Here is a 17027-nt window from a genome sequence, read left to right on the forward strand (position 1 = left end):
ATTACCTTTGATTGTGGAGAGCTCGAGAGATGACTGCACATTGGGCACTTCGACGATCACGCTGGAGCTCAGCTGAGATTTATCCCGTTCCTGCTGCATCTCTGTTTCTTCTTTGTTGTCCTCTGGGACAGCAGGCGCAGGCGGCTCCGAAGGCTGAGGAGGTTCTTCTTGCTTCTGGGGACACTGATCACCAGTGTGGCTCTGGTTATCTGCTGGAGCGCTGTCCCCTTCTGCACTCTTATCACTCGGTCTGGAGATGGAGAGAGGAACACGTTACTGGACAGATGTGAGCAGCAGCTGTCCTGCTGTGACACGCTCGCAGCAGGACAGCTGCTGCTGGGTGGCGAATCTATCGACTCCAAAGCTGGAGAAGAAATAAAAGTTTGAGTATAAAAGACATAAGAAGAGATTAGAGTAGTACAGTTCAGTCACTGGTCACACAAATGAGAGTTTTACAAATGAAGACTTAAAGGAAACATACTGAGATCAATTAAAAGAGCAGTTTAAAGCCAAGTGTGAAATGTTGACCTCGGTCCTTTCAACATCTCTGACGTGGCATGAAATGACCAAAAACCATGACAGATTAGATCGTCTCTTGCATCTTGTTTGCCAGATCGTTTGTCAGCTCTGCTGACATGGATGGAGAATAGGGAGATAATTTTATGTACAGGTGCCAATGAATGGTTGATGAAAGGACCTTAAGCTGTGGCATGCTAGTTCAAACAACTGCAAATCCACGCACACTTCGGTCAATGATTCCTCGCAGAAACGTTAGATTTATCTTTTGAAAACTAATATTAGATTAAATTAGGTTTGAATTTCATTAAAATGGTCAAAGGTGCATGAACGAAAAAAGCTATTAATTTGTTATCTTAATAATAATGATAATAATAATGGATACTTTATTGATCCCCATGGGGAAATTACTTGTTTTTCTCTGCATTTGACCCATTCACTCAGTGAAGCAGTGGGCAGCCCACTAAGCAGGCGCCCGGGGAGCAGTGTGTAGGGACGGTACCTTGCTCAGGGGTACCTCAGGGTAGCCGTTAAGTGGATTCGAACCGCCGACCTTCCGATCATGGGGCGACCACTTTACCTACTGAGCTATCCCTGCCCCTTATTTAATATCTTATTAGAAGTTGTGTTTTTTCTCCATTGTACAACATGTTGCTACACTTTTTCCAAGTCACATAATTAAGTATTGGGATTAAAATGTGATCTCCTGGGATGTATCCAACCTGGGCCCTCTGCTGGGATGGCATTCTCCCTTTCCATTTCTTCACTCCATCGCCCTTAAACTTTATCTGCCAAATAACCTCAGCTACTAAAACGACTTGTTTGTGTGTCTCACCTGCTCTCCTCATGCTTGGAGACGTCTCCTTCTTTGTTTTTAGAGTCTTCTGCTTTCCCAGGGTTACTCTTCTTGTCCCCGACGACAGAGCAGCTCGCCGCCTGGCCTCCGTTTGCAGGAGAAGACCCCTGACTTCTGGTCCTGGTCTGATGGTCATAGTGATACAAGTCCTTACTGCCCCTGTTTCCACCACGACCTCCCATGTCTGGAGTCAGTGCCTCCCCATTATCTGGAGGTCTGAACTTCTTTACTGCCCTGTGTTGACGCTCACCATTCAATCTGGGGCTGTGACGCTCACTGACGTGTTTGTGACTCTGATTAACATCCAGGTTTTTGCTCTGAGGGATGGGCACTGAATCAGGCGCCTCTGGTATGTTCCTGAACACAGAATCAGTGGGATCCGCTGATTCTGGCTCCACTGATTCGGGTATGTCACCAGACAGAGCTGCATCCAGTGGTACATCCACAGATATGGAGGAGCCTGAAGGCTGGGTCTTGGCTGGGGAGGCTAGGGGATCCGTCAGATGCTTTATACTCCCTGACGGTGTTTGCACGGCCTTGCGGTGCAGCGAAAGTGGACGTACGTGAGCCTGGCTCGAGGCAGGAGGACCGTCTTTCTCTTCGGTGGGGCTACTGAACAGGATCTCTCGGCTGGACATCTGGCGGTGTCTCCGCAGCTGGCTGGTCCTCTGCTCCCACACTGACATGGTCATCCTCTTTCCTCTCTCTCTCCTGGACATGAAAGAGTTAGAGGGGTTGAGTGGTGGGGGTGGGCGGCCCTCCCTGACACTGCCATGGGCCTCCTCCAGGGAGCAGGCATAGGTAGGCCTGCTGCGGTGAATGGCTCGTTTCCTGTACAGATAGGGCCGCCTCCTGCGGCTTCCCCTGGAAAAAGGAAAACGAGGTACGATGTCAGCATACGTAGACAGAAAGCATTAAGCAGGTTTAAAATAAGGTTTCTTTAAGCTTTCGTGCTGAAATGGTTTTATTTTAGCGTCGTAATGTATAGATCTAAGTCTGTCATGGGTGATTTGATTGAAACTTCATTTTTTAATTTTTGATTTATGAAATGTACGTTTGCAGTCAAAACATGTACATCACATTAACATCACAGCACACCGCAAGTGCTTGGGGTTGATGTTCGAGTGATTTACCAGTTACAAAGAGAAACTTCATCCAACATGAAGCAACTTTTTTGTTTTTCGATGAAGATGTTGGGTGAAAAAATAAGCCAGGAATTGTCGTGCGACTTGAAAAACAAAAATGCTAAGATGCAAAATGATGTCAGTGGAATAAGTCTTAGAAAGAAATGTAGCTTCAAATGATGCTGGAGAGTCGGAAGGTACAGGACAGAGCACGGACAGAACACCACACAGGATGAGTCTATGAGTGAGAGATTCAGAGAGTTGAACAGACAGCGTTACTTACTGGAGCGTGGACTCTTGTGTGATCCGTGTTATCAATGAGCGATTGGTTGAAAACAAGACATTAGTGCTTTGTAAGCAGAGACAAAACAGGCCAGGAGACACACAGCAAACTGGCGCCGCACACAAAGACGCGGCCGTGAAAACAACTATCCAGGCTGTTCGTGCCATTTACCAGCTGCTGTGAATTTATTATTCATAGCTGGAGGGAAGAAACTATTTTCTGAATTCTGCACACATAAATAAAATGAAATATTAATGCCACATTTATTCCCACATTGCTTTGAAAAAAATATTCTGAATGAGATTAAAGGGATTCCAGATGCTTTGGTGTGTGTCTCCGCTGGAGCCAAGCAGCACATTGACAAACAAGATGGTAACAGTATCAGAAACAATTAAACAACATTAATAAACATTAAAACAATAAGCACAACATAGATAAAAAAGACATCTTGAGTAGACTGAAATGTTACACATTCTGAGCTACGGTATGAGGACAGGTAGAAAACACAGAGATGGGCTCCGTCAGCAGACAAAGAGTACATTTCCAGACACCCTTTGAACAAAACCAGCACATTGGGATGCAGCTCTGAACACGACTGCCACTTCAGAGCACTCACAGATTAGCATTCATGCTAGTAGAGCTAACGGGGGAATTCGAGTGCCGAGCTTCTAAATATTAGCTTGAAAATACTGAGGAGTGTTTGAGAGCGGGATTAAAGACTTCCCGCTGAAAGAAAAACTGAGCACACACCAAAATGTTCCATTCTGGGTGAGTGTGCGTGCATATCTTTCTGTTTTTCTTTGATCATGCTGACCAGAAGCATGCGTTTCCCAAGATGAGACAATAATCAACCTCCGACGTGCAGCGTCTTGCACTTTAACTTAGGAAATGCTGCCATGCAAAAACTTTCTTCGGGGCTAGCAGGGGCAGGCACTGCTACAGTTTCACTGCTGACATCAGAGATGAGACCCGAAACCCTTAAAGTTCAAAGTGTCCTCTGTCAAGTTGACCCTCCCAGTCTGCTCTACGGGCTCTGATAAGAACCCGGACCCTCGTCTGGTTCAAGTGAAGTTAATACTCAGCAATTTTCTTCTGTTTTGTTTTAATCTTTGTTTTCTTCATCAAGAACCTTTAACAAAAAGGGCAAGGTCTCAAGAATGAAAGACAGAGACAGAATAAATAAAGTAATTTATGTTAATATTCTGTGTTCCCATAGAGTCTTCTTCATGCCCATGCAACAAACCGCTTGGTTCTCAATACACAGCGTGCGTACAGAGCAGGAGGTCCCCACCTGTGTTCATGCACATGCACTTCCACCAACTATGTCAAAGCAATGTTCAATCAGTTCCCAAGGACAAAAAACAAAAGCATCTATTCTGAAAGCTGGAGACCTGGACACTGAGAAAATAAGGTCACATCATTTTATTAATAACATTTTCCAGTGAAAACATCTGCTTTGCAGAGGCACAGGCGTGTATTACTGTAACGAACACACCACCCTTAATTTGGATCCTAAGTACTCCTGTTTCCATAACAACTATGTCAGCACCTCCCACCCCAGAGTGGAGCCAGTAACCATGGAGACATAGACTTCAATTAGGAGCAAATTACAGAGCAGGGGTCAGGCAGAGGATAGATAGCAGACCTTTCAGTGGACACGTACCAATAAGTCTGGAGTGGGACAGCACCTAGAACCGATTCACTCGACAACCTCTAAGTGATGTTTAACGTTTACGAGCCAGCACTGAGAGACACTCGATTTAGTCATCGTTTGTACTGACGGCACATCTGACTGTTCTACATTCTGTAGTTTTACTAGTAAGCCAAAATCTATTGCACCACATGGAAGACTAGACACACTTCTTGGCTGAAGAAGGGAACAAGAGGGAGGACGAGATAGAGAGAGGGAGGAGAGAAGGTCAGGCAGGAGAGGCTGCATACAGCACTTACTCTGAGGACATGAAGGAGGACAATGGTCCAACCTCCTTCGCCTTCTGCAGAGCATGCTTCTGGTTGAACGCTGCCTCTGCTTCCTCTTCATCCTGATCAAAAGAAGAGAAGATGAAGAGGAAATGAACAGCTGTAACATCTGTAATTGTAAATAATGGAATAAAATCAGACAGCGAAAAAGAAAGAGGGGAGCTTTTTAAAACTACTCAGCATTAATAAAGAGAGCTGGATTAAATGAGGCTTTTTTGTTATTCATGTTTTATTACCTTTGTTAGCTCTTGTGCATTGGCAAGGTTATCCACAGCAATGGCCAAGAAGACATTAAGCAAAGTGTCTGGTTACACCTGTGTTAAGGACTAACAGATGAACTCTTTGTTAAGAGACAGATGCACCACAGTACTGCAGACTGAAATCATAAAAACCACGTTGCACCTGTGCAACAGCACTGTGACAGCGACATTGTGTCCTTGTTCAAAAATGTTCAAGGTCTGACAACAATGACCATCAATGAGGGATGACTGTTGGCGCCAGATGGGTTGGTTGGATGATTTTACAAGTTGCTGATCTACTGAGATTTTCCTCCACAAACATCTCTAAGGGTTTACAGAGAATGGTCCCAAAAAATAAAAGACCTGAAATTATGCAGCGAGCAGCAGTTATCTGGAAAAAATGCCTTCTTACAGTAATACCAGTGGTCAGAGGACAATGGCCAGATTGCTTTGTGCAGTTACTCAAATAAGCACTTGCTCCAACCAAATGGCCTATATTTATATAGCGCTTTGCTAGTCCCTAACGACCCCAAAGCGCTTTACACATCCAGTCATCCACCCATTCACACACACATTCACACACTGGTGATGGCAGCTACATTGTAGCCACAGCCACCCTGGGGCGCACTGACAGAGGCGAGGCTGCCGGACACTGGCGTCACCGGGCCCTCTGACCACCACCAGTGCACTTACCTTGGTGCACTTACCAGATGCACCAAGGTAAGTGCATCTGTGAACACACAGCATTGAACACTGAAACAGATGGGCTACAACAGCAAAAACCACGCCAGATGCCACTTCTGTCAGTTAAAAGCAGGAAATTGAGGCTACAATTTAGCATTGGCTCCCAAAACTGGACAACAGAAAATTGGAAAAACATTTCCTGGTTTGATGAGTCTTGATTTCTGCTGAGACATTTGGATGGTGGGGACAAAACACAAACAACATTAAAGCATGGATGGATCCTTCCTTCTGTTAGTGGCTCAGGAAGGTGATGCAATGGTATGGTGGATATTTTCTTTATTAGTACCAACTGAGCATCATTTAACACCAACCTTAGTATTGCTGCTAACCACCTCTTTACACAGTGTACCCATCTACTGGAGGCTGATTCCAGTAGGTTAATGCACCATGTCACAAAGCTCAAATCATCTCAAACTGGTTTCTTGAACATTAAAATGAGCCCAAATGACCTCCACAGTTCTAAGATCTCGATCCTTTTGGGGTATGGTGGGACAGTTTTGCATTATGGATGTGCTACCAATAAATCTGCAACAACTGTGTGGCGCTATCATGTCAATACGGGGCAAAATCTCCTCTTTCTATCACCTTGTTGAATCCATGTCACAAATAAGACAAATAAGTTTTGAAGGCAAAAGGGGCAAACCAGCACTCGAAAGGAGTTCCAAATGAAAGATCCAGTGAGTGTAGGTTTGGTTGAGACCAAATGATGTATATAGTTCTTTATGTATATAATAGTTCTTTACTTTTAATCACTTTCTAGTTAGCTGTAGGTAGTTTTTGTCCATTTGGTAAAAGAGAAATTTCCAAAAACGTAAAAAGCTTCCTCCTCCTATAGACAAAGGACAACTAGAAGGAGTTCATGAAGGACATCGAGCAGACGGTCAATATTATTGATCTGTCTGCTTCACATGTCTGTTTGTATACAGTGTCTTCCACTCTCTTAATTGGAATTCAAGAATCTAACACAAATCGATATGTTAAGCTTTACAAATGAGATCAAACGGGAGAGTGAACAATGGAAAAAATGGCTACAATTTCAGGTGCAATTAAGAAACATTAGAATAAACCTACGTTACATAATAACAGCAGGCTGTCTGTTATTTTTAGCATGAAGGATACAGTTTCCAAAAAGGGTGAGAACTATAAAGTAGACAGAAGACCACATGCCAGACTTTACTCCACCTTGGGAGCGAATACCGTTGTACATCACCTCGTTCCAGTCCTCTCCGGTAAGGATCTGTGAAAACACACCCACAGCAGCACACAGCCATGCAGAGCTTTGCTGGTGAATCACCTCTAGGTCCACATTTATCAAAATGTATACTTAAAAGTAAATTTCCTATACATTTTGATTAATAGTAATAAACAAATGTGTAAAAGCTGTGTTGAAAGTAGAAACTGGCAGGTTCATTTGCAGACCTGAAAGACGGTCATGATAGCTGCAGGGAAAGTGTCAAAGTTTGTCGGAGTGTAGTCTTCAAAGATGAACCTGTAAAAAATAAGTGACATTTACAATCAAGTACTCTGATACTGATACATTTATCCCCATGTCTGCCCAAATTTTAATTTGGACCTTTGGGATGTTACATTACTATTAGACCAGGGCTGCCCAATCCCAGTCCTCGAGAGCTACTATCCTGCAGCTTTTAGATGCATCTCTACTCCAACACAGCTGAATCAAATGGTTTGATTACCTCTTCAGCATGCCATCATGTTTGGCAAAGGCCTGATAACAAGCCATTCATTTGATTCGGGTGTGTGGGAACAAGGATGCATCTAAAAGCAGGACGGTAGCTCTCGAGGACCGGGATTGGGCACCCCTGTATTAGATCATTGTGTGAAACTGTGAGACAATCAGTGAATAATTCTCCCACTAAACCTTCCCTCACCCCGCCCCTCCCTGAGCCTGGTCTGCTGGAGGTTTCTTCCTGTTAAAAGGGAGTTCTTCCCTCCCGCTGTCGCCAAGTGCTTGCTCACAGGGGGTTGTCTCCCTATTGGAGTTTTCTCAGAATTATTGTTTACCTTTCAATATAAAACCCCTCTGGGTGGCTGGTTTTATGATTTGGTGCAAAAACAAAACAAAAACCGGAATTAAACTGTCCTTAATTTTGACAGGATGTTTGAGCCAAATTTAAAGAAATTTCCATAACAGCTGCCTGTGCAGAGGCATAAAAATCAGTCTACAAATGACAATCCAACGTATGACAGTCTGGCTAACAGACTTTTATGTTTTTGTCTTCTCAGTTTTAATTCTAGAGGCCAGTTCATCACAAGGACATGCTCGTCTACCTCAGCCAGCTCTTCATGAGGAAAAAGCTTGTGGCAAAGGGCCTTGACTCAGGGGGAAACCAGAAACAATAGCTGTGTGTGTGTGTGTGTGTGTGTGTGTGTGTGTGTGTGTGTGTGTGTGTGTGTGTGTGTGTGTGTGTGTGTGTGTGTGTGTGTGTGTGTGTCAAATGTGAGTCTTAAATCTCTACTGAGCTCACACAGTGTCTTGGTATAATAAAAACAACTGAACAGGAGCATCTATTGCATTTATTGTCTTCTCAGTTCAGTAAATAAGGATCTACTACACCATGAAGTCTGCTTCATCCTTATTATTATGTTTGTGAACGTGAATTTACTTGAATTGAATTACTATAAAATGTGAATTTTACTTAAAGAGGTTCTATTCTCATTTTCAACTCCATATCTTTGTTCTTGAGCTCGGGCACAGCTGCTTTGCATGATTCACTGCTCAAAAATGATCCTTGTTATCTTCTGATGGGACATGACGCAGCCGGTCTGCTGATCCACAGCCTGAAGCAAGCTATTCTACTTCCTCTCCCTTAAGCCATCTTTCGTCTCATTGGCCGCCCCTCACAAACAAGGTTTCAACAGCAGACGATTGAAATGGCTATGACGTCAGAAAGCTCCATGATTGGTAAAAAACAACAGTCCGAAACAGACTGTTTAAAGCAGTCTGAAGGCTTATCTCTGGTCTCAGAGGGATTACTGTAAAATAAGCTTGATTTTAGAAACTCCTGCCATGTTTAATATGAGCTTCTATCCTTTAAAAGTACACTGAACAAAAATATAAACGCAACACTTTTGTTTTTGCTCCCATTCCCCATGGGATGGACGTAGAGACCTAAAATTCATTCCAGATACACAATATAACCATCCCTCCCAAACAGTGGTCACAAATCAGTCCAAATGTGTGGTAGTGGGCACATCTGCCATATTGAGATAATCCATCTCACCTCACAGGTGTGCCACATCAGGATGCTGATCTGACATCATGAGTAGTGCACAGGTGTTCCTCAGACTGCCCACAACAAAAGGCCACCCTGGAATGTGCAGTTTTGTCTCACAGCAAAATCCCACAGATGCCACAAGCAATGAGGGAGCGTGCAATTGGCATGCTGACAGCAGGAATGTCAACCAGATCTGTCGCCCGTGCATTGAATGTTCATTTCTCAACCATAAGCCATCTCCACAGGCGTTTCAGAGAATATGGCAGCACATCCAACCGGCCTCACAACCGCAGACCTCGTGTAACCACACCAGCCCAGGACCTCCACATCCAGCAGGTTCACCTCCAAGATCGTCTGAGACCAGCCACCCAGACAGCTGCTGGAACAATTGGTTTGCACAACCAAACAATTTCTGCACAAACTGTCAGAAACCGTCTCAGGGACGCTCAACTGCATGCCCGTCGTCCTCATCGGGGTCTTGACCTGACTCCAGCTCGTCGCCGTAACAGACTTGTGTGGGCAAATGCTCACATTCGATGGCGTCTGGCACGTTGGAGAGGTGTGCGCTTCACGGATGAATCATGGTTCACATTGTTCAGGGCAGATGGCAGCTGAGAATGTCCCAGTTCTTGCATGGCCAGCATACTCACCGGACATGTCACCCATTGAGCATGTTCGGGATGTGCTTGACCGGCGTATACGACAGCGTGTACCAGTTCCCACGAATATCCAACAACCTCGCACAGCCATTGAAGTGGAGTGGACCAACATTCCACAGGCCACAATTGACAATCTGATAGACTCCATGCGACGATGTGTTGCACTGCATGAGGCAAATGGTGGTCACACCAGATACTGACCGGTTCTGGGTCCCCAGACCCCCAATAGCGCACAAAACTGCACATTCCAGGGTGGCCTTTTGTTGTGGGCAGTCTGAGGTACACCTGTGCACTACTCATGATGTCAGATCAGCATCCTGATGTGGCACACCTGTGAGGTGGGATGGATTATCTCAATATGGCAGATGTGCCCACTACCACACATTTGGACTGATTTGTGACCACTGTTTGGGAGGGATGGTTATATTGTGTATCTGGAATGAATTTTAGGTCTCTACGTCCATCCCATGGGGAATGGGAGCAAAAACAAAAGTGTTGCGTTTATATTTTTGTTCAGTGTATATAAATGACAGATCACGAGAAGAAGTTTTATAGGTCGACTTTAAACAAATCTATGAATCTATGTGGAGTCTTACCTTCCACCGAAGAGCTGCATGCCAAGGAGGGCAAAGACAAGGATGAAGAGAAAGAGAAGGAATATGAGGGAGATGATGGACTTCATGGAGTTCATCAGAGAGACGACCAGGTTCCTCAGAGACGCCCAGTACCTTGAAAGAGATAAAAAAGCACAGGTTTTGGATTCAGGTTTGTGCGGTCTACCACCCCATTAACGAGAACTTAAAGGGAAACATTTAAATCTAAAGAATATGTTTACAGCTGTTGGTGGAGAATGAAAAATAATGTGAAATAAATTATGAGCATATGAGAACAAAGCCTCTGTTTCTCCAGAGGAAGCTGCAAAACTGAATTTCATAAATAACCACAAGTGTCGTCTCTTTTGTCAGTGTTGATTGGGTTTGAAAAATACCAGTTTGAATGAAAAAAGAAAAAGCATCACACAGTTTAAGAGGCTCCTCATCCAGGCTAGAGGCTCAAAATGCAAAAGAAACCCTGAAACAAAACTTCCTCGAGAGGTGTTGAGTTTATATAGGATAAGATTGATTAGGAAAGCGCACAGAGATGCATCGTGGGTAATACAGGTGTATCATTTTAACAAGGATGATGATGGAGTGGAGTAAAGAAACTAAACTCGGATTATCTGTCTACTGTTAGCTCAGTGTTATTATAGAAACTATGACATCACACTATCAAACAGGTGGTTTGCTCTGTAGTTTAACATACAAGGGATTAGGGCTGGGCCATATCATACCGTTCGCGGTAATACCGGTATAATGTCAGGCAACGATAAGAAAATGAAATATGGCGATAGAGTATGGGTAAAACACGCATGCGCAGTGCCTTTGTTTTCATACGCACACGGCGGAAAAAGCATTGCAGCGACGGAGAATGAGGGCGAAAGCAGATCGTTGAATGAAACGATGAACCTGGACTGGTTTGTAAAAGTGCTGCAGCTTCACTGGTGTGGAACTGGTTTAGCTTTCGTCCGTCAGATACACAACAAAGCACTATTTTTGGTAGCGCATGCTAGCGGGCCGTCGTTATTACCGTGTTGTTTGGAAAATACGGCGCACTTAAAATCAATCCTTTGATTTTTCTGAAAGTCGACAGAGCCCCTTATAATCCCGTGTGCCTTATGTATGAACTCTGGTTGTGTTTACTGACCTGGAAACGATTTTATGTGCACGGCGCTCGAAAATCTGTCAAATGTTTCAGTACGACTTTGCTGAGCTACGAAGCCGCACCGCTTGATGGATTGTTGGAGCGTTACGGCTATCGTAGGCGGAGCCTCGCGGAGTGATACGTACTGTGCTTCAACATAATGTTACCATATTGTGTGTGTATAAGCTCTTTTTAGGTTTTGTGGATATTATACATGGTTGTGCTCAGGATATGTCGGCCAGTTTCCACTGGAAATGCCTTTTGGTTAAACTGTCAGCGAGGAATTTGCATTTGCACTGTTAATTTTTATATAACTTTAATGCACATAAAAAACAGCTGCTTGTTTAAGTGAAAATACATTGATGGTTTGTTTTTTGCACTAATAAAGTTGTGGAGTTGTAAAGTATTTTGTCTCGTGTCAATTAAATCGGCAGTTATATCGTTATCGCAAATTTTCAAATGTATATCGTGATAAATATTTTTGGTCATATCGCCCTGCTCTACAAGGGACCCACATGTTACTAATACTGCTAGTCTTTGGTCAACAGGGAAATGCAAATAATATAAAATCTCAACAGATGGTGAAGAGTGAGGAAACCTGCAGGACTAACTTGGTGATCTTGAAGATCCTCAGCAGACGCAGTGCACGCAGGACGCTGATGCCAAAGGAAGTGCCAGGCCTGAAGAAACCCCACAGCACTTCAAAGATGCTGCCAACAATGACCTAAAGAGACATGCAAGCAAGTTACAGCGAGTTTACAAAGAGCAGCGTATTGATCAAAAAAAGGAGAAGTGGACAGATGTTACGGTCATGAAGAGGAGAGGCAAACACGGTGCAGAGACAGACGTGGAGAGAGGACTGAATTTAAAAACGCAAGCATCTGAATTTTCTTAGACACAAATAGAGGGAGGCGGAGTACTGACGCTGCAGTCGAAGCAGTTGAAGGAGGAGTGGAAATAAAGACGTGGGCCCAAGCTGTACATCTTAAGGAGCATCTCAGTCAGGAACAGAGCGAGGAACAGAAACTCTGCATAGTCTAGAAACGTAAATAACAAAGTTATGTCAATCAGTGCTCTCCACCACCGAATGCAATGACTGAGAAGATTTAATTAATGCCTAGGTTGAATGATTAGGTTGTATTTAACTTACACTGATGGCTTCTTTTCTTGTAAATAAAACAAAGAATCGTCGTTTCATGTTTTCTATAACTGTCACTCAAGTTTGTAGTGAAGAGCTGTCGTTTTTATTAGCTACAGCCTCTTTTTTTCTTAGTTGTAGATTTGTACGTTTTCATTATTTGGAGCAAAGTCAACCTTTGCTTTTAAAACTGGACAGTGAAAGATTTCAAGCCGGACAAATGACTGACTTCCTGAGCACGTCTCATGTTGCAAAATGCTACCACAATGAGTTGTGACTCACAGAGAAAGTTGGAGAGCCATAAGGGTTGGTTATGGTGAACAATGGCTACACACAGTGTGTTGAGAGCCACAAGGCCGAGCACAGTCCAGTAGAAAGTCTGTGTCTTCACCATGCGGCGGATGGAGATGCGCAGGAGACGTTCCTTACGGCGGAAATATGCCGTCGGACCTCGCTTAGTGCTCCGGATACTCGTTCTGGTCATGGGGATGCCTTTGGGGGGGGGGACAGGGAGACAAACTGCGGTCGAATAGATCCAGTGTAGCATGTTCCCACTCTGAGTCTTAGAAAAATTGCAGCAGGGCTCAGCGTGCACCTGCTGTTGTTTGACTTTCTGTGCCCATATGTCTGAGCCTTTGCGCACTCCCACTCACCCACAGAGGAGATGTCACCATATTGTTCCTCCCCTGGTTGCCCTTGATGCACCACATCCATGCCTCTCCTCTTGATGGTGGTGGCTCGCTTCAACACTGCAGACAGAGCAGAAATGTAAAACAACCTGTTCAAGCTGCACGTGTCAAATTTGAGAAATGACACTGAGGGCAGCGACACAAGGCTGATTCTGGGTGACTGTGGCCAGAAAACAGAATTAACTTTTTGCTATAGTACTGAATATTTTGAGTAGAGGAATTCTTAACAACACCCTTAAACTGCCTTGTGCATAACCACCCTCATATTTAAAAAAAACAACGTCCATAGTTGGACCAAGGCATTATGCAAGTATGCAATGAAAAGAATGAAAATAAATGATGAGAAGAAATCAAAGTGAGAGTAAAATGCATGTCAAGCTACAGTCTGTGAAGTTTCAGCTAAAAGGGCAAATTCAGCTCAATAACGCTGCAGCTAAATGAGACAAAAATGATCATTTAATGTTGGTGCAATGATCCAAAAAGCTGAATGCAAATCTTCGGATGCTTCTTCATCATGGCAAACCATGCTCCGAGGCTGCTTAACAGTCCATGCATTCCTCTTTTTTGAGCCGTTACCGAGTGCTCCCGTACAGCACAAGCACACACACGGCGTGCAGCGCACACATGCTGGAAGTGGACGTGATGAGCCTGCTTTGACCTTTTTCACTGATGGATGTGTTTATGATTACCTTTTCATCTTATCCTACCCCTTCACACACCTTTCCTCTGTGTTGTGATTTCTGAATCTACTTGCAGGCAATATTTGCTTGGGGACTTTTTAATAAACCACTGACCAAACGTGCACGCGCACACGCAGACACACACACAGCAGTGTTTTCTAATGGCAGACCAGACTCTAGCAGACAGAGTCCTGCCAAAACACACACGCTCAGTCACACATCCATACGGCTGCATTTTGAGACTGGTGGTTGCTAAGGCAACTGCTGTGCACCACCTTTCTTTTTAATCAAAGCTATAAGAGCATCTGCATTTATTGTTATCACAGCAGCTGCAGCCGCTGTGTGTTTCTGCTACAGGTTAGTGTTGCACAATTAAATGTAACCACTGTGTCTTTGTAGAACAGGGGTGGGCAACTCCAGGCCTCAAGTGCCAGTCCTGCAGGTTTTAGATCCTTGTTGTTCTTGATCCAACACAGCTGATTCAAATGGCTAAATTTCCTCCTCAACATGTCATGAAGTTCTCCAGAGGCCTGGGAATGAACTAATCATTTGATTCAGGTGTGCTGACCCAGGGTGATATCTAAAACCTGGAGAGTCGGGCCTGGAGTTGCCCACCCCTGTTGTAGAAGAACATCCTTGAAGGATTTTCTTTCCTTTCTCTAAGAGTTTGTTTCTCTGCTTATTAGTGGCCGCACATGTGTGTGTTTGTGCTTGTGTGTGGTAAAATGGGGTAAGAAGTGGGTTACGCAAAGTGCAGAAGAGAGAACGGTTCTCACCATAGACACCACCTGTACTCCACTCTGGGAGCCTCCTGAGAGCTGCCAATCAATCAACATTTAATAAAATGCTAGTGCAGCGAGTAAAGGTCACAGTAGTGTTGAGAGGGTCAGAGTCAGAGGAGCACTAAGCTATCCGTTGGGCACTGTATCTAATGACAAGCTTCACACTATCAGTGCTCTCTGTGTGGCAATTGTTGAGACAGATGATATGATACGAGTAATTTCTACAAATGCACGACAGCATCCTGAACTTCTACACTGTGCTGCGTACTTAGAAGTAGATATAAAGATGGGTTCCCACCTATTTAATGTGAGCCTAAGGCTAAAGTCAGCTCGGTACATTTTCATAATGACATAATGGCATAAAAAGATGTTTTGTGGTACATCCTGATCCCCTGATATTCTTCAGGATCTAATAATACATCACAGCATCATTTAAGGCTTTGACAAGAAAGCTCAGCCAACCTTTTCCTCATTTTACTTTGTGCATGCAAACTTATTGATCTTAACAAAGCATTATGTTTACCATGAGCACTAACTTAATTTATTAGTATTATTATTTTTACAGGTATTTGGTAACCAGCTATTAACTACAGCAATTTGCATTTTCAGATGCCGATGGTGCTCAAGTCAGGTGATCATCAAAACTGGTGAGCTACATTTGAGCATAGACTGCATGTATATAAAAGACGGACACACACTGATTCTTGAAGTCCTGTTTTGAAACCTCAAAATGAGCGTTTTAGGCCATCTTTGTCTCTTTAAATCAGACGTGACGAGCAAATGGAGCGCTGCGCGCTAATACAGCAGTGCCTCGTTTTTTAACTTGCAGTTGAGTCCATATATAACAGGAGGTCATACAGCAAGAATGTAGAGTCTGTCTTAAGGATAAAGGATTTACGGCACTGCGTTTGTGTTCGTATTTGCCTAAGTTCAACTTTGCTGACTACTGATTGCTGTCACCAGCCTGGAGTGTCACAAACAACCAGTCTGTGAGCTGCTGCTGACTGTGCTGTCATTGGTTCTTCAGCCAGCTGCAGCGTGGAGCAAAATTACAACAAACGAAAAGCTTAAATGAAATGAGCGTAACAAACAATCACCACAGCAGTTTTCTAATCCCTGATGTTGTCAGCCAGTCAGCATCGTCCTTGGTGAGCTGCATGCTGTTTTCTTTCTGTCTTTTGTTTTTTGAGGACCGCACACAAACAACTCTGTGTAGGTAAATACCTACACAAACGCACACAAACGCAGTATTGTAAATCCTGCATCATATAATCGGACTACTTTTTGCAATCAGATGAGTTTAAAAAGAATGCACGTCAAAGGTCATCGGTTTTCAGATCAAGAGGCCATGTCCATCTCTTATATTTATGCTTTTGAGATATTTCTGAGTAAATGCTAACTCAGCATAGCAACAGTTAAGAAGCATGTCATTATTTTATTCATAAACCGAAACATATACAAACTGAAACTTTGACTGGATGCTGGCAATGAAAAATCAGAGGATTACTAAAGTTATTAGGAGTTATTCATAAGCAAGAATAAAGTCATTATCACAATGAACAGTCTGGATCAGCTTGAGCCACAATAGAAGCCAAAAATGAACAAACACAATGAAAAGAAATACATTTCACTGGAAAGACTTCTTATTCCTATGTCTGAATCTTAAACAGTGTGTGCCAATCTAAAGCCGATCCGCAGTGCAAAAAATAATAGCATACATTTTTTAAAGCATATCTGCCAGCATGAACTAAGATAGGATCTACTGCAATAGCAGGAAAAACAAAGATCCCTGTTGACTTACCATCAAGGGCAGAAGGTCCTGGATTTTTATTCTCCTCTGCAAGCATAACTTCCTCTATAAAAAAAAAAGTATGGTCAGAACTGAGCAGCTGATGGTTCACATGAAGGAGCTCTATCGCCATCTGTTGTGATGTATTTACAGCGTTTTTGTTGCAAAACGTAACGCTTATATGTTGCATCGAATACCTCCCATGGTTCACAACTGACAGGATTATAGAAGATGAAAGAAATGATTATTTTTATTTCTCATTGAGGAAAAGTTCATCTGTGACTGGGACTAAAGCCACCTGCTCTGTCGATCCAGGCCCGATAGCCGTTGAGCTCCCTCTCAATCTGCTGCTGGCGTCTCAGCTTCATGAAGGCTCTGCGATTTTCAACTCTCTCTCTCTCCTTGGCGAATTCTCTGCAGAAGCAAACAGATGAGGCACACTTTTAAAGGCCACAGGGATGCAGTATTCCTCTCGAAGAAAAAGCTATTGTTGTCTTGAACTTAATCTCTTCTCTCTCCCTGTGGAGATAATGACAATGGATCCTGAACTGACCTTTCTGTAAAACTAATTA

General features: G+C 43.5%; 1 protein-coding gene across 1 annotated transcript in view; it reads right to left on the reverse strand.

Annotated features, from left to right (window-relative positions):
• Window positions 1-17027, reverse strand: part of cacna1ea (calcium channel, voltage-dependent, R type, alpha 1E subunit a) — a 118825-nt gene that overhangs the window by 21763 nt on the left and 80035 nt on the right. Inside the window, exons 12-24 of the mRNA XM_080877175.1 lie at window positions 16754-16869; window positions 16468-16521; window positions 13169-13264; window positions 12798-13007; window positions 12302-12414; window positions 11989-12101; window positions 10234-10365; window positions 7162-7231; window positions 6862-6979; window positions 4996-5063; window positions 4730-4821; window positions 1352-2236; window positions 6-250 (exon numbers count right to left, since the gene is read on the reverse strand). Of these exons, the coding sequence (XP_080733301.1) occupies window positions 6-250; window positions 1352-2236; window positions 4730-4821; window positions 4996-5063; window positions 6862-6979; window positions 7162-7231; window positions 10234-10365; window positions 11989-12101; window positions 12302-12414; window positions 12798-13007; window positions 13169-13264; window positions 16468-16521; window positions 16754-16869 (2312 nt within the window). The remainder of the gene's footprint in view (window positions 1-5; window positions 251-1351; window positions 2237-4729; window positions 4822-4995; window positions 5064-6861; window positions 6980-7161; window positions 7232-10233; window positions 10366-11988; window positions 12102-12301; window positions 12415-12797; window positions 13008-13168; window positions 13265-16467; window positions 16522-16753; window positions 16870-17027) is intronic.

Source organism: Rhamphochromis sp. 'chilingali' (assembly GCF_963969265.1).
Source record: "Rhamphochromis sp. 'chilingali' genome assembly, chromosome: 3".
Lineage (NCBI taxonomy): Eukaryota > Metazoa > Chordata > Actinopteri > Cichliformes > Cichlidae > Rhamphochromis > Rhamphochromis sp. 'chilingali'.